The 21,680-nt window shown below is 43.4% G+C and overlaps 1 protein-coding gene across 6 annotated transcripts in view; it reads right to left on the bottom strand.

Annotated features, from left to right (window-relative positions):
- LOC144592686 (receptor-type tyrosine-protein phosphatase mu) overlaps positions 1–21,680 on the bottom strand; it is a 606,124-nt gene that overhangs the window by 208,210 nt on the left and 376,234 nt on the right. For all 6 annotated transcript variants that reach the window (XM_078397499.1, XM_078397500.1, XM_078397496.1 and 3 more), the window contains exon 12: positions 2,011–2,284. In XM_078397499.1, the coding sequence (XP_078253625.1) occupies positions 2,011–2,284 (274 nt within the window). The remainder of the gene's footprint in view (positions 1–2,010; positions 2,285–21,680) is intronic.

Here is a 21,680-nt window from a genome sequence, read left to right on the forward strand (position 1 = left end):
TGACCATTCAACACCTGTTCACAATGGTTCCATGTTATCCCATATTCGCACACACTCCCTGCATACTCGGGACAATTTACAGAGGCCAATACACCTACAAACCTGCACATCTTTGGGATGTGGGAGGAAACCAGGACATCCGGAGGGAACCCACGCAGTCACAGGGTGAACATGCAAATTCCACACAGGCAGTGCCCGAGGTCGAGATTGAACCCAGGACCCAGGTGCTATGTGGCAACAGCTCTACCAGTTAAGTTTCCTAGTTCCCATTTCACCCCCCCCCCGTGGAACTTGGTTGAAGTTGATGTAAATGAGAAGAAAAAGATTGGGTGGGTAATATATTGGCAAGCAGTCAGGCTCACTTGTGTATTGTCTTCCACCTTTATATACATTGTGGTAAAGGTGTCTTCCACCTTTATATGCATTCCCTGGTGCCTCTTAATCGATAAAAAGGCCTTGGAGAATTTGAAAGAAAAAGCCATAGTATAGTGGGCAATGCTGCTCCCTGCATTTTCCTGGAGTATCACATGTTGAATATCATGTCCACTGGGCCTCCAGATAGAGTCCACATTGTGATTCATGGAAAGATAGGCCATAATTCATAGACGAGTTAGTGTCATGTCATGTCATGTTCAAGAGCTTGATAGTTGTTGGGCGGAAGCTATTCTTGAACGTAGAGGCCACAGTCTCAGACTCCTATATCTTCCTTCCAATGGTTGCAGTGAAATGAGAGTGTGGTTAGGGTGGTGTGAGTCTCCAATGATTCTGGCTACCTTTTTGAGGCCGCGACTCCTATAGATCCATTGGATGGTGGGGAGATCAGTACCCATGATGGACTGGGTAGTGTCCATGACACATTGTAACCTCCTTTGTTTTTGGGCATGTGAAAAGGAGCCTATGGTTCCCAATTCAGCATTATTGGCCACTTCCAAACCAATGAACCCAGACTGGGAGAAAGTTATCCTTGATCGCAAGGGAAAGACTAAGAATAATAACAGGGTTGTTATGTGTTCATGTGTGGCTACCATAACTATTGAGATTGACATGATTGCGTCTTAGTAGTCTTTGACCAAAGACACTTAACAGCCCGGAATTATTGTTAGATAAAAATAACTATATATTGTGCCAGAGCCAACCAGAATGGAGATGATTGAACAATTCACTGGTCAAACAAGCTTGGTGGCCAAACCTCATTGCTTAACTGAGAGAATCTGCTGCACAATTTAAGAACGATGCAATTAGTGTGATGTGGTTATACTATAGGCCTCCAATAGCAGGGAGGTAGAGGAACAAATATAGAGGCAGATTTGGAGCCTCAACCTCACAAAGTCTTCACTTGATGTTAAAAGCACCCATTAAATTGTCCAAGGACAACCAAAAACATAGAATGAATGAATAAGGCTTTTAAAAAGATACTTTTCTGTTTTTTTGGGAAACCATTGGGCAAACATTAAAGGCCCACTATCAGGGTATCAGTGGGTAATTTAGAAGCACCTAATAGTTGCAGATGGTTATCAAGTTGGAAAAGGTACAGAAAAGATTTACGAGGATGTTGCCAGGACTCGAGGGTCTGAGCTATAGGGAGATGTTAAGCAGGCTGGAACTCTATTCCTTGGAATGCAGGAGGATGATGGGTGATCTTATAAAGATGAATAAAATCATGAGAGGAATAGATCGGGTAGATGTACTGAGTCCCTTACCCAGAACTAAAGGACACAGGTTTAAGGTGAAGCGGAAATGATTTAATAGGGATCTGAGGGGTAACTTTCTCACCCAAAGGGTGGTGGATGTATGGAACGAACTGCCGATGAAGGTAGTTGAGGCAGGGACTATCACAAAGTTTAAGAAATAAATAGATAGGTACATGGATCAGACAGGTTTAGAGGGATATGGGTCAAACACAGGCAGGTGGGACTAGTGTAGATAGAACATGTTGGCCAGTGTGGGCAAGTTGGGCTGAAGGGCCTGTTTCCACACTAAATCACTCGATGACTCTTTAAGGATACTTACCCCATTAGCTTTGCTCACTGCTTGAAAATAAATGCTGTAACTCTTATGGGGAAGAAGTGGCGGATTCCAGTAGCCTCCGTGCGTCTTGTTATCTCCAATGGTAAACGGCTGGGCCACTCTGAGGGCTGTTGGTGGAAACTCTGCTGCAAAGTAATGAGGAGAGTCTGAAACAGAGATGTTCTGGTAGGCGATGGGAACAAAGTAGCAGTCGAGAAGGTCCGTGGCTTTCTTTGTCCGATGCGGGCGCTCTTCTTCCACAATTACCTGGTAGGCACTGAAAAAGAAACAGGCAAAACTTGAACCACCATCTTATCAGTTGACTGAACCAATGTTAACATCATGCTTCCGAAGGAGATCAGCTCCTTGCATGTTGATGCAAGCTTGCTATGAAGCACAGGAACAGGGCCTTCAGCCCATAATGTTTGTGCCAAACATAATGTCAAGATAGGATTATGAGAGGAATAGATAGAGTAAAGGAAAACAGAGCACCCTGGAAGAAAACCCACACAGTCACAGGGAGAACGTATAAACTCCATACAGACAGCACACATAATCAGGATTGAACCTGGGTCTCTGGTGCTGTAATACAGCGACTCTACCGCTGCACCATTGTGCCGCCCGGTATGAATGCCCAACTGGTGAGCATAGTCAAGGTTGAGATCAATAGTTTATTTATGGCCCATAATGTATAGTCAAGGAATCCTACAGTGAGGTGGAACATGGGTGTGGGTTGTCGGATTATCATTGTCTTGCTCAACAGTGGGTTGGCTTTAACAAACTGACTGGCTTAACCTTTCTTCCATTGAGTATATTAATATTACATTTAAGGTCGTCCCATTTATTCTGAGAACATCAAACTCCAGAGCTGGAAATTTCTAGGTCACGGAAATATCTGATATTCCTGAAGATCGCTGGGTTTGAAGGTTTGTCTTCAATCGTTATGAGGTTAAGCAGAACTTGGATAACAGCTTGTAAAACCAGCAGAAATCAGTGCAAAGAGTCAATGCCGATGAAAGTACAGAATGTAGACCATCGATCTTGTTTTAGCCTCTCATTAGCTTGCTGATGTTATGAACATTAAAGATCGAAACCATCAAACCTTAATTTATGCCCATTAAACACAGAGCACTTTAAAAAAAAAAAGCAGTGTAATTGCAGAAACATCTCTCTTTTTAATATGGATATTGAAGCCATTAAAAAAAGACATTCAAAGCTATAGGAAATTAATTTTCCATTGGAAGTGGAAAATGCTCAGCCTTTATGTAAGTACAAGGCGAAGGAATGTAGTTGTGGGAAAAGAACAAATCACTGGGATTTATGATCATGAGTTAGTGGGATTCCTTAGGTGACAAAAGGGGTGAGAGAACAAGAGAAAATAAACGAGGTTGGTACAGGTGTAAAAAGAAGACAGACCTTGAGGATGTATAAATGAATAAAGAAAAGTGGTAGGTTGAATAAAGTGTAGAGATTAGAAGAACATCGGAAACAGGAGCAGGTATTAACCCTATGGAATACGAAGCATATCCTGCCATTCAAATGGCACGGCTGAACTAACATTTGGTCCTTAACTCCATTCTCCTGTGTAATCCTCATAATTGCTGTTCTTCCATTGTGTCTGCGTCAAAATCTTGGAATTCGCTCCCTAATCGCATTGTGTTCTACCCACACCTTAATGGTTCAAGAAGACAGCACACCAACACCTACTCCAGGGCAGACCTCCCAACATTAGATTTTACAAATTCAGAATTTTGATGTCCAAAACTCAGAATTTTACATCAAAATTCAAAATATGGCGCGTAATGCAACTTTTCAGCAAAAAAAAGTATGCACGCCAAATGCGCGTATGTGTTGCGCTACATTCATGTGTGAAAAACGACTATTTAAGTATAAAAATGACGGGCCAGCGGCGAGGCGAGTCGGGGCCAGCGGCGAGGCGAGTCGGGGCCAGCGGCGAGGCGAGTCGGGGCCAGCGGCGAGGTGAGGCGGGGCCAGCGGTGAGGTGAGTGGGGACCAGCGGCGAGGCGAAACAGGGCCAGCGGAGAGGCGAGTCGGGGCCAGTGGCGTGAGGCGAGCGGCAGGGCGGCACGAGAGGCAGGGCGAGCGGCGGGACATGTGTTTCGCGGAGAAATGTGAGGCGAAATCGGAATGGGGGAAATGAAATAAGCAAGCGGAAACTTTCCGCCAAATTCAGAAGGGTTGGGAGGTTTGCCAGGGCAGCACGGTAACCCAGCGGGAGCGTCAACGCCATGAAACCTCAGTGCAAGCACACCCTTCCTCACTGAAAAGTGACCAAAACTGTACGCAATACTCCAAGAGCATCCATATCCTCCCTACTTTCATACTCCCTACCCCTTGCAATAAAGCCCAAATTCTATTTGCCTTGATAAATGTCTTTTCTCGGGGTCCGGCGGGGGGGAGGGGGGGGGGGGGGGGGGGTGGTGTCTGCTGCCAAGTGAGCAATACGTAGCTAAGTAGCAGGCAGTAGATAGGACTGTTTGGTATGTTTGTAACTTTTTCAGTATTAAAAGGTGGCGACACTTGTGTACTGCCTACGTTGTAAGCAACACAAAGCATTCCACTATACCTAGGTACATGTGATAATAAAGTATCATTCATCCATTCATTCATTAATTAATCAATTCATTCATTCATAATTATTTCCACACCAGCTCCCCTTATTTCAAATATTTGGACTCCTGGATTTAGGTAATAATTTGGTTTTCATTCTTCCTACCAAATTGGATAATCTTACATTATCTCCATTATACTTCATCTGCCAGCTTCTTGCCTTCTCCCTTTACCTATCAATTATAGTTTGCAAATATTGGAATAGGCCAACTCAATTTATTTTCCAAGTTATCAATCTAGATTCCCTATTGCTTCTCTCTAGCTACCAATTCAGAAAATGTCCCATTTATCGTGTTTCACTGTTTTCTGTTAGTTAACCAAACAGGCAGCAGAGATAAGCAAGGTAACTACAGGCCAGTGAGTCTTACATCAGTAGAATATTAATTCTATGGGAGAAGACACATGCACATTTGAAAAGACAAGGAAAGATCAGGGATAGTCAGTATGGCTTTGTGCGGGGCAAATCCTGTCTCACAAATTTGATGAAGTGTTTTGAAGAGGGAGCTAAGATTGTTGACGGCAGGGTGGGTAGACATTGTCTATGTGGACTTCACAAAGGCAGTTGACAAGGTCACACATGGCAGACTGATCCAGAGGGTCAAAGCACACGTGGATCCGAGATAAGATGGCTAATTGTAGAAAACAGGTGCAGGAGGAGGCCATTTGGCCCTTCGAGCCAGCACCGCAATTATATTGAAAATTGGCATGAAGCTAGGAGGACGAGGGTAACGGTGGAAGGATGCTTTTCTGAATCGATGTCTGTGACCAATGGTGTACCAACTATTACTTTTTCTCTGGTGATAGGACTATTAAATTCCTTCCTTCCCTAGCCCTTGTTATCCATTGCCATTGAGTTGTCCTTAGTGATTATATTATGAAAATTGATCCAAAATAATTAGTTCAAATCTCTGCCATTTCTCCATTTTCCATGACTAATTCCACACTCTGAGGTATACACACTTCACTCAGGACTTGCTCTACACTGATACCTACACTGCTTAGCAGAATAAGTCTATCCAAATATACCGAGACATACTGTCAACTAGTAAGGGTTTATTCGGATAAACCACACAAAGAAGTGCTCCTGAACTAATCTACCACGATTAATAGCATTGTACTGGAGACTAGAATTGCTCTACCTGGCAAATCTGATTTATTTTATCATTAACATTTCAGCCACCACAGAAATGCATTCCTGCAAAAGGTTATCAGTGAAATATTAAATTGATTTTTTTCCATATGGATAAAAATGTGTTCAAAACTAAAACATGGGTTTCTGTGAATGAAATATAGCCATTTCGTAATTTGTATACAGCATCCTGCTCAGGATTATTTTTAATCTGTAACTATTATAGAGGAAGTGATGGGCAGTGTCTAATAATTTTTCATGAATGATTCAAACAATGACGCATGTGTATTGCAGGGGATATTTGGCAACAATCATTACAGATATTTCTCAACTGGCAGTTGTCTAAAGGTTTATTTGCTGCATTACCATTCAGAAATCATATCCAGTTACTATTTAATAATTTAAGTATGTGTAGGTCAAACTTCTGCTTTTTTTCTCGCTGCTGAAGTGAGAAATGGAACAACATTAAAAATTGCTCGAGATTTCTATGTGCCATTATCACAGAAAGACAGTATAACTTGCTCCATACTCTGTCATTCTGACGGCAGTGACCCACATGATTTGTTTGGCTAGATTCCGATACTTCATATCATCATATCATATCATATCATATATATACAGCCGGAAACAGGCCTTTTCGGCCCTCCAAGTCCGTGCCGCCCAGTGATCCCCGCACATTAACACTATCCTACACCCACTAGGGACAATTTTTACATTTACCCAGCCAATTAACCTACATACCTGTACATCTTTGGAGTGTGGGAGGAAACCGAAGATCTCGGAGAAAACCCACGCAGGTCACGGGGAGAACGTACAAACTCCTTACAGTGCAGCACCCGTAGTCAGGATCGAACCTGAGTCTCCGGCGCTGCATTCGCTGTAAAGCAGCAACTCTACCGCTGCGCTACCGTGCCGCCCGTAAATCCATTAAGATTCAATCTTGTAGAAATTAGCAGATGCTAATTTACTCAAAAGGACGCAAAGTGCTGAAGGAAATCAGCGAGTCAGGCAACAGCTCTGGGGAACATGGATAAGTGACGTTTTGGGTCGGGATACTTCCTCAGACTGCTAAGTTTTAAAGTTTCTACCTTGAATTACTCCACGACAGCTGGCATTTTACCCTTCTTTACTGCATAGATGGATAGAAAGCTTTAATTAAACAAGCATTTATATCCATTCATAGGATATGGGTGCCATTGGCAAGCTGTTGAATGTTTTCTGCCATTTCTATTGGACTCTGAGAACAGAGTGGCGCGTTGCCTTCTTGAACCACTGTCATCCATGCGGTGATGATACTTCCAGGGTACTGTTGGGGAAGGGATTTCAGAACTCGCATCCAGTGGCAATGAAGCAACAACTGCGGTGCTCCAGGTAAGTTTGTTATGTGAGTTAGAGTGAAATTCATGTACGGTGCCAATTTCATGGTTCTGCTGCCTTGTCCTTCTGAGTGCAGGAAATTGTAGGATTGTGTCTTTCACAGTAATTCATTAATATATTTTTTCCTTTGTCTAGATAGAATGCAGAAATTTTCATTTTCTTACGGATTAGAAAAAAAAAACATTGTAAGGGTGGCACAGTGGCACAGCAAAAATCAGAACAGTGGTGCAGTGGTAGAGTTGCTGCTTTGCAGCAACAGAGAACTGGACTCAATGCTTAGTTATTACGGGTGCTGTCTGTATGGAGTTTGCACATTCTCCATGACCAGGTAGGTTTTCTCCCACATTCCAAAGAAGTGCAGGTTTGTACGTTAATTGGCCTCTGTAAATTGTCCCTAGTGTGTAGGATAGAATTAGTGTACAGGCAATCGCTGGTTGGTGTGAATTCGATGGGCCAAAGGACGTGTTTCCACACTATATCTCTACAAACTAAAAGTTTTTCACTGAACCTCGATAAACATGCCGATAATAAATTAAACTAAACTAAAACTAATATTTCACTGGTAGCTAACCTTCATGGTTCACATTCCACTTTACCACAATCTTTCTCTTAGTATACTTAGTTTAGTTTAGTTTTGAGATGCAGCGCGGAAACAGGCCCTTCAGCCCACCAAGTCTGCACTGACCAGCAATCCCCGCACATTAACACACACTCTAGGGACAATTTTACATTTTACATTTACGCCAAGCCATTTAATCTACAAACCTATATGCCTCTGAAGTGTGGGAGGAAACCGAAGATCTCGGAGAAAACCCACGCAGGTTGCGGGGAGAATGTACAAACTCTGTACAGACAGCACCCGTAGTCAGGAATGAACCCAGGACTCTCGCCCTGCAAGGCAGTGGCTCGACCACAGCACCACCATGCCGCCAACTTGTAAGATGTTTTGTTGTGAGATTCAAAAGAGTTTACGTTTTTTTAAATGGTTCTTTTACCAGTTCATTAATTTATCCCTTTCTTGTCCTTCACATCTCTCCTAGTTAGTGACATTTCTACTTCTCCTTGCATTTGTACACGCTCCCTCTTGATATTGAAACTCTTGAAACATCTACAACATTTCCCACACGGATGCTGCTCGACCAGCTGAGTTCCATCAGCAGTTTGGTTTTTGCTCTGTTGGGCACCTGGTCTCTTGATATTGTATTTTTACTTCAATTGAACATCATGCTCTTTTAACAATGCAAGAGGATAGATCAGTAGAACAGCCCTTCAGCCCACAATGTAATGCTAAACAGGATGCCAAGTTAAATTGATCTCATCTGCCTGTACATGATGCATATCCCTCCATTCCCTGCACTTCCACGTGCCTATCTAAAAGCCTCATAAACACCATTATCGTATCTGCCTCCACCACCATCCCTGGCAATGCGTTCCAGGCCACTACTTGCTGTATATCAGTAGAGTCTTCATTTTTCAATGGATGAGATACAAATTTTTATGATAATAAAAATCTTAATTTACTTCTCATAGTTTGCCAGTGGATATACCCATTGACAGTTCACTGAAATCAATTTATTTTTCAAGCATTCAAGGTTCACATTATAAATGATTAAAAATTTGGGTTTGTGATGCTTCTTTGCAAATCTAACACTGAATGCAATATCATTTTGTGCTTTATTTGACAAAATGATTCTCCAGCAGCAGCATTGTTCCAATTACATTCAGGAATCTATTTATCTGCATTCAATGTATAGTTTGCAATCACCTATATACATAGAAACATAGAAAAATAGGTGTAGGAGTAGGCCATTTGGCCCTTCGAGCCAGCACCGCCATTCAATATGTTCATGGCTGATCATCTAAAATCAGCACCATGTTCCTGCTTTTTCCCCATATCCCTTTAACCCTAAGAGCTAAATCTAACTCCCCCTTGAAAACATTCAGTGAATTGGCCTTCACTGCCTTCTGTGGCAAATAATTCCACAGATTCACAACTCTTTGGGTGAAAACGTTTTCCTCATCTCAGTCCTAAATGGCCTACCCCTTATTCTTAAACTGTGACCGCTGGTTCTGGACTCCCCCAACATCAGGAACATTGTTCCTGCATCTAGCCTGTCCAATTCTTTAAGAATTTTATGTTTCTATGAGATCTCCTCTCATTATTCTAAATTCCAGTGAATACAAGCCCAGTTGACCCATTCTTTCATCATATGTCAGTGCTGGGAATTTACCTGGTTAACCTACGCTGCACTCCCTCAATAGCAATAATGTCCTTCCTCAAATTAGGAGACCAAAATTGCACACAATACTCCAGGTGCAGTCTCACCAGGGCCCTGTACAACTACAGTAGAACCCCCTTGCTCTTAATCTCAAATCCTCTCATAATGAAGGCCATCGTGCCATTAGCTTTCTTCGCTGCCTGCTGTACCTGCATGCTTACTTTCAGTGACTGATGTACAAGCACACCCAGGTCTCGTGCACCTCCCCTTTTCCTAATCTGACACCATTCAGATAATAATCTGCCTTCCTGTTCTTGCCACCAAAGTGGATAACCTCACATTTATCCACATTATACTGCATCTGCCCACTCACCCAACCTATCCAAGTCACTCTGCAGCCTCATAGCATCCTCCTCGCAGCTCACACTGCCACCCAGCTTTGTGTCATCCGCAAATGTGTAGGTGTCACATGTAATTCCCTCCTCTAAATCAGTATTTATATTGTATAGAACTGGGGTCCCAGCACTGAACCTTATGGCACCCCACTAGTCACTGCCTGCCATTCTGAAAAGGGCCCATTAATTCCTATACTTTGCTTCCTGTCTGCCAACCAGTTCTCTATCAATACCCGACCCCCAATACCATGTGCTCTAATTTTGCACACTAGTTCGATCCTATACACTGCGGACAATTTACAGAAACTAGGACCCCACCTGCAAACCTCTCCTGTGGCCTTCCAATGGCTCATATCGTCATTCTTTAATCTTTAGTCTGAAGAAGGGTCTCGACCCAAAATGTCACCCATTCCCCCTGTCTGAGATGCTGCCTGACCTGCTGAGTTACTCCAGCATTTTGTGATACCTTCGTCATTCTTTAAACTATTTCCAAATGTCTTTGATAATCAGAAGCATTTCAAACATAATAAACCCACTAAACAGAACTATTTCAATAAAATCCATAGTTTTTCACTGGATATCAGTACACGTGACAATAATAAATCAATATCAATGCAGTAAACCCTCGTTATAACGGACCATAGGGAAGGGCTGGGGGGGGGGGGGGGGGGAATGGTGGCTGTTATTGTCGATTGTCCACTATAACCGAGTAATAGTGTTAACTGCACCAATAAATGGCAAACTATGTAAAAAATATGGTCATTTATTGAAACTAAGTTAACAAAACACACTAGAATTCACTTCCCTTCTTAATAGAGTCTGGAAACCCTATCTCAATACATGGAGCTGTGCAAAATATACTCGCTACGAAGTGTATCTGGCCCCTAAATCCAGGGTAAATCCTGCAGGTCATTCTCTATGCCCATGCTGACCTTCACGGACATCAAAGGCCGGAACACGCTGGGATAGATTGCAGCTGTACACCTGTTTTCACCAGAACCACCAGCTGTGATCCACCAATTAAACACTTTTCATTCTGGGAGTTATCATCCCAGGGTTAAAAAAGTAGCAAAAGAACAGGTTGTATCAGTTAAGAGACAGCATTGGCCCTGCTACAGAAGGTGTACTAGTGGATTTAATATTTGAACAGGCAGCAGTTCGCTATTGTCATGCACAGGGTGAATCATACCTTTCAACATGTGGACATTTATTGCATCAGTGCAGAGGGCATACCTTGGTATATTAGAGACACCAAGGAACTGCAGAAGCTGGAATCTTGTGTAAAACACAAAGTGCTGGAGTAACTCGGTGGGTTAGGCAGCATCTCTGAAGGACATGGAGGGAAGACCATTCCTCAGCCACAAGGATCTGGTATATTAGATGTAGAAACAAGGAGCAAGGATGCTGGTTTACACAAAAAGGACACAAAGTGCTGGAGTAATTCAGCGGATCAGGCAGCAGCCCTGGAGAACATGAATAGGTGATGTTTTAGGTTGGGACCTTTCTTCAGACTGATAACTGGCATTGAGCGTAACATGAAAGCCGAATTGATTCCTGTAACAGACTGAATCCATCGCTAAAGATGAACATGCCCAGGTTCTTATCTACGATCTGTATTGATAAAAATTCAGATCCCTTGATGTGTTGGGCTCAGTACTCCCTTTGAGTGGGTTTCTCTGATGATTCAATCCATCATCACTCAGCACTGAACTAAGAATGAACCTAGGTCTGTCAGCTCTGCACTCATTACCGGCCTGTGTTTTAGGAATTAAAAGGCTAAGGAAAAGAATCACTGATACTTTCCGTATTTGACATGAGGACTCAAATTACTGGAGTAACTCAGCGGGTAAGGCAGCATCTCTGGAGAACATGGAGAAGCGATGCTTCAGGTGTGGACCCTTCTTTCCTTGGCAGTCACAGTGGCCCCACTGATGAAACGATGAAACAATAAGTTGCTTGAGTAATTTCAGGCTAAGTATTACAAGCCAAGCTGTGTGAATGAGGAGCCTCCACTACAATCCCACTTCAAAGAGAATGCTGCTTGAAAAGCTTTGGAAATCTTTTTAAAAGAAACACTCCAAATGTGCTGAGAAGAAAAGTACCCCTACACTTGTAAATATTATTGTAAACAGAAACTCTTTGAGTGGAAAATATATTCAAGAAATTAGCATCGTACTTGAGCTGGATTTCAGCATTTGAAACAGCAATTTAGTTTAGTTTAGTTTAGTTTAGAGATGCAGCATGGAATCAGGGCCTTCGGTCCATCGAGTACACGCCAACTAACGATCATCTGTACACCGGGTGTTCTATGCTTCACACAGCAGACAGCACCTATTGTCAGGATCAAACCTGGGTCTCTGGTGCTGAAAGGCAGCAACTCTACTACTGCACCACTGTTCTGCCTTTGAGTGATGGACATTTCTACCCTATCTCTGCTTCTCATAATTTTATATACTTCTATCAAGTCTCCCTTCAACCTCCGATGTCCCAGAGAAATCAATTCAAGTCTATCCAACCTCTCCCTATAGCTGAAACCTTCTAATCCAGGCAGCATTCTGGTAAATGTTCAATATTCAAGTTCCTCGATGATATTTTGAACGTATGAATGCACGTGAAACAATGTCACCCCAAGACCCCTTAATGGGCAAATGGGATAAAGAATACATGGGTGACTGGTGCCAGGAAGTCCCTGGTTCAATCTCCTGATCAGTTCAATATGATCCAGAAACTGTCAGTGTCAGGATGTAAATGATTTGCAACTGAACATCACCGACAAAAAAAAAGGTGTGATCTAATTTCAAGGCATATTCAGTGGTGACAAAAGATTAATTCTTAATACGTAGACCCATAATTAGCATGTAACAAATCATTAATTGATGTTAACAGGTAAGAAGCAAAACACTGGACCCAAGGGAAAATATGGCTCTTCCTCAAATAATTCCAAGCTGTAGGTTAATTCAGCTGAATATGCAGACAACATTCCCACCAACCGAATGCAAAAGTGTTGATCCAGATGCAGGAGGAAGATGCAGGACTCAAACTATGGCTTCAGGCACAAGGGTGGGATTGACCACTGACTCTTCAGACTCAGAAGATAAACTGGATCAGGCTGGGAATCACCTGCATTGATTATTATCCCCAGAATTTTGATCAGAAAAGTACTAAAGCTGGTGGGGAGGCAGTTGGGGGAAGTAATGGGGGAGGCATGGAGGGAATGAGTTGGGGGAATGGGAGGAGATGGCTGGGGGAGGCAGCGGTGGGGATGGAGAGGAGGCACTGAGGAAATGGGAGGAGATAGTTTGGGTGAATGGGGAGAGGCAGTTGGGGGAATGGTGGGGAGGCATTGAAGGAATGGGACAGGAAGTTGGGGAATGGTGGGAAGTTAGGGGAATGGTGGGGTGGCATTAGGGGAATGGGGGGGAGGAAGACCAGAATAAGACTATAAGACATAGGAGCAGAATTAGGCCATTCGACCCATTGAGTCTATTCCGCCATTCAATCATAGCTGATCTATCTTTCCCTCTCAACCCCATTCTTCTGCCTTCTCCACATAACCCCTGACACCAGTATTAATCAAGAATCTATAAATCTCCACCTTAAAAATATCATTTGACTTGGTCTCCACAAACTTTTGTGGCAATGAATCCCACAGATTCACCACCCTCTGACCTAAGAAATTCCTCCTCATCTCCTTTCTAAAGGTACGTCCTGTTATTCTGAGGCTTTGGTCCTAGATTCTCCCACTCGTGGAAACATCCTCTCCACATCCACTCTATCCAGGCCTTTCACTATTCGGTGTTGTTGTTACAGATGGAACAAAACCTCATGCAGGCAAAGAGACAAGGACTTTGTATTTGTATTTGTATTTACATATCTATTGTGCTGCTGCAAGCCAGAATCTCATTGTTCAGTTGCAGGACATATGACAATAAAACACTATTCACTCTTGACTCCCTTGTCTCTTGACTAAAGGTGGGAGTTAGGAGAACAAAAGGTCTGTCGTAGGATGGAAATCATAGGATGATTGATCCATTGTTTATTTCTTATCCCGTCACCACAACCGTCCACCTTTTCCATTGTAACAGTTAAGCATTGCTTCATTCTATCTCACCACAGATCTAAAGAAATGAAGGAAGGTGGGATGAGATGGGAAAGTGAAGATCTTACAGAAAGTCAGAGCAGGCTCGAGGGAGCTCATGCCCCATTCCCACTCTTGACTCTTCTGCTGTTCTTCCTGAGCAGCTGTGATTTCCTACTCCTGCTGTCTTTTTCTTTTGTGATCAAGAGTCTTGAGAACAAACTGTCTGGCATTGGCAGTTTGCATTTCAAGACAGCAGTCTCACGTTAGGATTTATCTGGTGACACACTATTTATTAGTACAAATGCTGTTGACAGTATGTGGGACGTGACTGACGTTGATGGGTCTAAACATTCTGTTGATATCTCAACTGGCCCGATGATAAACTAATGCCATTCTGCTACTCTCCAGCACATCCTTGCACTGACCCCTCATTATGTGAATAGTCCAGCAGAGGAGCAGGTCCTCAGTGTGCTGCACTTACAAGAGACCTGGCTTGACAACACAAGAAGATACAAAGTGCTGTAGTAACTCAGCGGGTCAGGCAGCATCTCTGGAGAAAATGGATAGATGATGTTTCGGGTCGGGACCCTTCTTCGGACTCAAATCCTGAAACAAAATGTCACCTATCCATGTTCTCCAGAGATGCTGCCTGGCCTTCAGAGATACAGCGTGAAAACAGACTGAGCCCATTGAGCGTGCCGACCAGCGATCACCCCGTACACTAGCACTACCCCACGCGCTAGGGACAATTTACAATTTTACCAAAGCCAGTCAACCTACAAACCTGTACGTCTTTGGAGTGTGGGAGTTAACCGGAGCACCCAGAGAAAACCAATGCGGCTGCAGGGAGAAAATACAAACTCCGCAAAGACAGCACCCGTAGTCAGGATTGAAGCTGCACCTCTGGCGTTGGAAGGCAGCAACTCTACCGTCGCACCATTGTGCTGCCCATACAAGGCACATGCTAGGTTACTCCAGCACTTTGTGCCTTCCTTTGTAAAACCAGCATCTGCAGTGCCTTGTATCTCCTCTGGCTTGACAATGTGTTTGTTTATAACTACGGCCGCCTCTGTTGAAAATAGAGCCAAATCTTCTGCCAGGAAATATGTATCCTCCTGAACAAACAAGAGATGCTGTGCCTCACTGTACTTCACAATGCATTGTTTTCTACTAATGACTTTGAAGGAAACTATGTTAACAGAAGTCACCCTATCTCCCCACTATTTCCAAACTCGGAATTTCCCCCATTATTCCAACATTTCACCCCGATGTTCCCCAAAACACATTTCCCCACAATCCTCCAAACCTGCCTCCATAGCATTCCCACCATCCCACATCCTCAACATGTTTACAACTTTACGCTCCCATCATTCCTCCGAACCCTGTCTCCCCATCATTCTCGCAACCCTACGTCCCACTATTCCCCAACCCTGCCTCCCTCACTCTTCCCCCAACTGCCTCCCCACCATCCCTCCAAGCCTTTCCTCTCCACTATCCCACAAAGGTTTTAAAAAATATTTTTTTTCACACAAAGGGTGGTGGATGTATGGAACAAGTTGCCAGAGGAGGTAGTTGAGGCAGGAACTATCCCAACATTTAAGAAACAGTTAGACAGGTACATGGATAGGGCAAGTTTTGAGGGATATGAACAAAACGCGGGCAAATCGGGCTAGTGTAGCTGGGACATGTTGGTCGGTGTGGGCAAGTTGAGCCGAAGGGCCTGTTTCCACACTGTATCACTCTATGACTGTGCCCCTAACCTTGTCTCCCCGCCATTCCCTTAACTGCCTCCCCTTGCCATCACCCAAATCTGCTTTTCCCTACCGTTTCCCGAATCTGCCTCCCCACCATTTCCCCCATTCCCCTAGCTCAGTCTGTCTCCCTATTCCCCAACACAACTGTCCCACAATTCTCCAAACCTGCTTTCCCCACCATTCCCCAAACTTACCTCCATGCCGCCTCTCCCACTATGTTGCCATCTCATTCCTCTACTGTCACTTTGGGGGCTGGATCATTGGACCTGAACTCTTGGGTTTTATAATTATGGAGCTGGTGCAGCAGAAACTCCCAGCAGGGTAGTCTCTGTCCATGCGGAGGATGAGAGCCTTGAGCAGTATCTCTGGGCAGTTGGCAGCACAAGCAGCATTGTGGAAGTTGCCCTAGCTGGCTTAATCCATTGCCCTCACTGCTCTCCAGGATTTCCACAAGGATTTGTTGGTATTTTCCCAACACATTTGCAAGCGTTCCCATGGAGAACCTGCTCGTTGAACATGGAATATCTCAGACGAGGCAAGTTTCTAGGAAGGATGCAAGATAGTATGGACCAAGGGATAAAAAGCCATGCATGGACCTAGCATGAGCAAGTGGGATTGTATAGATGGATATAATGGTTGGCATGGATGTGGTGGGCTGAAGGGCCGGTTTCTCTGCTGTATGAACCTACAACTCTAAATTTTCTCTCTCTGAGAGAAAGAACTAATTGGATCTGAAGAAGTGTCAAGACGCGTAATGTCAGCAATCTATGTTCTGCAGGGATGCTGCTTGACCCACAGAGTTACTCCAGCACTTTGTGTCTTTTCTCTGGGTAATACAACGGTTCTGACACAAGCCATGAATCCATCTGCAGTGCAAACTAAATAGATAATGTTTCAAATTCCGCAGTTTCTCACCTCTTTATGCATTAACTAACAGGATTATGATGGACAAATTACTTATAACAATATCAAAATATTGAACATTTACCAAAAAATGGAATTGGGTGATGCTACTTCTTTCACTGTTAGGAAATTGAAGATCAATTCTTTCCATGAGGGAAATAAGAAAACAACCACTTCTTTGCATGGAAATTCTACGTGCACTTCCATGCCCGTGCCCAGAGTTCCATGTGGGGTTCATGGGTTTCCATAATTGGATGAGAAATAAGAGATGGGAAACGCCTGAGGAGTGAGGACTTTCCATTATCTACTGATTATCTGCCTTTCTCCCTCTGAGCTCCCACATGCATTGCATCTTCTGCCCTGACCTCCTATTTGCCCTATGAATTTTCAATGCTCCCATGTTCAACACCCCTACTGTTCAATCTGGCACTTCCCTTCACCCTTAAGGGCATGTCCCACTTAGGCGATTTTAAGGTGACTGCCGGCGACTAGGCTGTCGCCGAACGTTCGCCGGGGTGTCGTGGGCATGATCGTGAGGAGTCTTCCAAGAAACGTAGCGGATCTCGGCGCAAAATGTTCCAGGTAGAAATTTCTCAGCGACAGCTGACTTGTCGCCAGGCATCGTAGCTTATTGCGGGCGCTGTCTGTCGCATGCTGTCCCCAGGTTTGCTAGGTTGTCGCAGATGCATTTAGAAGCACGTAATATTAAATTAAGTAAAGTCATTTGAAGGTACCATAAAATACTTGTGTTTAACCAATTTATTTACCGTCAGGCCATTTGACAAGTAGATTGGAGGTGACAGTTTGACGGTCAGGTAAGCGTGAGAATTTCGCGATGTTTATGGCCATCAGTGATTACTTTTAAAGTAGGCTCCCAACCCAGATATGCAACCCAGAAACCAGATATGCATCTCCCGTACATTTTCAAAGAATGCCCACACTCCGCACGAAAATCCATTTAACCACGTTTAAAATTATATTTTTTCATACTGCTATTAGTAAACTGGAAGTCAATCCAGTTAATGCCTTGTTACCGTGAAGCTTGGTTTTCAAGTAACCTGGGCAAGATGTTACATTTCAAAACTCGCAAGTAATTACAGACTTGTCAGTGATTTCAGCGAAAATTAGGACGCCGGAGAAGCATTGATAAGTGTGGGCCAGTTTCTGCGCAGTATCTCAAAACTAAACTAAACAATTGAGTCAAGGCATGCCAATATCCCAATGTGCACACTCAATGCTTCTCTTCCAAATATGACTGCAGGCGTCCTGGCTCCCACATCCCAACCATCATCCACACCACCCTCATCTTTTGGGCACAGCACTGGCACAATGGGACATGAGACTGCCAGCCATTCCTAGCCTGGTCTCTGAACTAAGGGGACTATTTACAAAGTCAGAGATACACAACACACAGTCACCTACGTCTGTAGCTTTGGGATTGGATTCAATTGAAGTTTGGAGCAGGAGCCCGGAGCTGGAGCAATCCTTGGCCTCCCAGTGCTCTGTTCCTTTCGGAAGTACTTAAATTTCCAGGCCATCATCTTCTAAATTTCCAGAGTACACATTCAATGTTCTTTATCTCTCCATTTCAAGTATTAGATTTAAGCCTGAAATATAGTCAGCATTGAGTTACCTCAAAGCAGCTGTCTAAAAGCCCCAGGTAGTGACATTTTGACGAACAGCATGTGCTCTTATTATACAGAACAAAAGGAAAAATATGTCCATCTGCTTCCACTGAAAATAAATCGGGTTTACGCTCCTTGATGTGTTTAGCAGTAGTTCCTTCTATTTTCGGGCATGGTGTTAAGTTTTTGCCATGTTTATAAAGAAAATGTGTTTGAGCTGAAAGATTGTAAACTAGATGATGTCAAGAAACATCAATCGAGGTCTTCTCAGTGCCAACCAGATGGATTCCCACCCACAATGAAACATGGAAGAACATACTGTACAGCAAAATTTGGATGATGATTTACAGTGAGCTGTGAATCTAAATCAAGTTTTGATTTTTGCCTCGGGCACAAATCGGGCATAAACATGAAAGTCCCTCTTTGATCAGTTCAGTGATCTTTGCAGATTAGTAGAGGAAAACAATCAAACATCTATTAAGCATAGATCGTGCCCCTCTTTATAACGTATACCTTCCGGCTGAGCAATATCCTCATGAAACTCATCTCCACCCTATCCAGTTTTTTCACATTCTTTCTACAGCCGGGTGATCAGAACTGTACACAGTACCCCAAGTATGGCCTTACCAATGTCTTATAAAGTGGCATCCCAATTCCTGGTATTCACTGTATCTCACTGCACATTTTAGTTTTAGTTTTTAATGTTAGAGATACTGCGAGGAAACAGGCCCTTCGGCCCATCGAGAGCACACCAACCAGTGATCCCCACACACTAGCACAATCCTACACTCCAGGGACAATGTACCATTTTTTTTATCGAAGGCAATTAACCTACAAACCTGTACGTCTTTGGAGTGTGGAAGGAAACCAGAGCTCCCAGAGAAACCCACGCAGTCACAGGGACAATGAGGAAGCACTGTACAGACAACACCCATAGTCAAGATCAAACCTGAGTTTCTGAAACTGTAAGGCAGCCACTCTATTGCTGCGCCACCATGCCACCCACATGGTACACAAATACCAATACCCTGACCGATGAAGGCAAGCGTGCAAATGACTTTGTCACCACCCTGTCTAACACTGTCTCCATGTTCAGGAAATATTGTACCTGAATGCCTGTGTCTCTGTTCCTCATCATTATTGATTAGCACTGCACATTATGGAAATAATTGGAATGCCGGATACACTCTGAGAAATATCTTAAAATGAACTTAACTATCAAGGGACTTGCATGGGTAAAGTATATCTAATTTGCCAATATCTTAGATGGTAAGGTTAAAGCTATTAAAATGTTCACACTGTTAGTATTCAGCATTCGTGACTTTAATTCCTCACCGTCTCTTCATTATTGGGATTAAATCAGTCGTAGGTTGCTATAGAATATTATGTAGATACTGTAAATGGCTTTCTGCTTCTTCAACCATAACTCATTACAGAGAACTTTCACTGCATCGATAACTCACTGTTGCCCTTTTGGTACAGCTCAATACTCTGCCCACTGTTTAGTGATAAAATCTGATGCAATAAAATATTAATTATGACTGGAAGGCTGCTCTGGAAATATGAACTCAATTATGGCTCACATATTGTGAAGAAAGGGCAAGGTAACAAAAAAAGCCTTACAGTTTTAGACAACCCAATATATAAAGAACTCCTGAGGATTAGAATTGGATTTATCTCCTTTTATTTAGACTTGAGGGATACAGTGAATTAGGCCCTTCGGCCCACCGAGCCAGTGACCAGTGATACATTAACACTATCCTACAAACTAGGGACAATTTACAATTTTACCGAAGCCAATTAACCTACAAACCGGTACATCTTTGGAATGTGGAAGGAAACCTGAGCACCAGGAGAAACTCCACGTGGTCACAGAGAGAACGTACAAACGCTGTACAGGCAGCACCCGCAGTCAGTATCAAACCCGTGTCTCTGGCGCTGGAAGACAGCAACTCGACCGCTGTGCCACTGCGCCGCCCCGAAAGAGTTTAATAAAACACAATGGATTCGATGGAATTCTACAGCAGTTTCTTTCTGCCCTAATTAATACTAAACTTTAAGAATTTTCCACAGAAACTTGATCTATTCTCGCCTTTCTATATTTAGTGAATGTAGAAACTACAAGCTTTGATAGAAAAACTTCCAATTGGTTTGGACTGGTCTTGACACTGGAGATCCAGTTGAATCATACATTTCTTACAACCTGTGCAGTTCCCTGAGGCTGGTTGCTGGTAGCCAACGGCAATGAAATAACAGCAATCATTGTCAATGCTCTTGGCAAGTAAAAGCTGCAAGTGAGCTGCTATCAAGTCTGCTCATCCTCTGCAGTTAACTATTGACTGATATTGTTTCTGTAACGATGATACTATCCTGGAAATTGCCTCGCTTCACATCTCTTTTCAGTCTGGTTCTTATGCACAGCGAATTAAATCATGAAAGTTGTTCGCGACAGATAGGTGCGGTGGATGGGGATTTGTTTCCAAGACAAGTTTATTTTTGGTTCATAGGATCAAGTAAAGCTCAGGGGAACTGATCTGGGTTCTACTGTCAGAATAACATTGCTGCATCCTTATAACTATTCGTCACCCAGCCAACTGTCCTCGATGTGTTAACATCAAAAACAATTGAAGGTTTCATTCCTGCTATAGCTTCTGTGTCCCAGCGATCCGGGCAAGTTGACATCCATTCCCAGCCATGCATGTTAATGTAACTGTTAAATTGTGTGAAATAAATTGACTATCAACTCTTCTAAATTGCACAAGAGTGCAATCGAGAGCGATTTAAAGCGAACAAAGTAGGCAGATCGCCCACCAAAGAATGACCAGGTGTCAAGACCTGTTCTTATACACAACATAAAATTATGAACACCAACTTCTCAAATTAATTTAATTTGAGTCAATCTTGAGTGGGCTGTACAATGACACAAGGGTCCTCTTCGCTACCATACAGTGGCTTCAAGGGTCTAAAACTATCCTCATTCGTAAGACACCATGAAGGTTAAACTACCCTCCCATCACCCCCAGTCCATGCTGTGGCTCAATGTCTTGGTTTAGTTTATTCATTTATGCAAAGTCAGTGATGCCAGCCAGTCCAGCATTGTTCCCCACCCCCAAGTGTCCAAGGAAGATGGCGATCTGTTGGCTTCTTGAGCCGCTGCATTTCTTCAAGTGAAGGCACTTCATAAGATCATAAGGTCATCAGGAATAGGTCATTCGGCCCATCAAGTCTACTCCGCCATTCAATTATGGCTCACCCCATTCTCCTGCCTTCTCCCCATAACCTCTGACACCTATAACTTCCACAATGCTTAGTTTAGTTTAGAGATACAGCGTGGAAACAGGCCCTTTGGCCCACCGAGTCCATGGCGACCATCGATCACCCGTTCACTCTATTTCTGCCTCACTTTCTCATCCACTCGCTACACACTAGGGGCAATTTTGCAGGTGGCCAATCAACCTACAAACCAATGCATTTTTGAGATGTGGGAGGAAACCGGAGCACCCGGAGGAAACACACACAGTCACAGGGAAAACGTGCAAATTTCACCCGAGGTCAGGCT

The sequence above is a fragment of the Rhinoraja longicauda genome, chromosome 4, assembly GCF_053455715.1.
Source record: "Rhinoraja longicauda isolate Sanriku21f chromosome 4, sRhiLon1.1, whole genome shotgun sequence".
Taxonomy (NCBI): domain Eukaryota; kingdom Metazoa; phylum Chordata; class Chondrichthyes; order Rajiformes; family Arhynchobatidae; genus Rhinoraja; species Rhinoraja longicauda.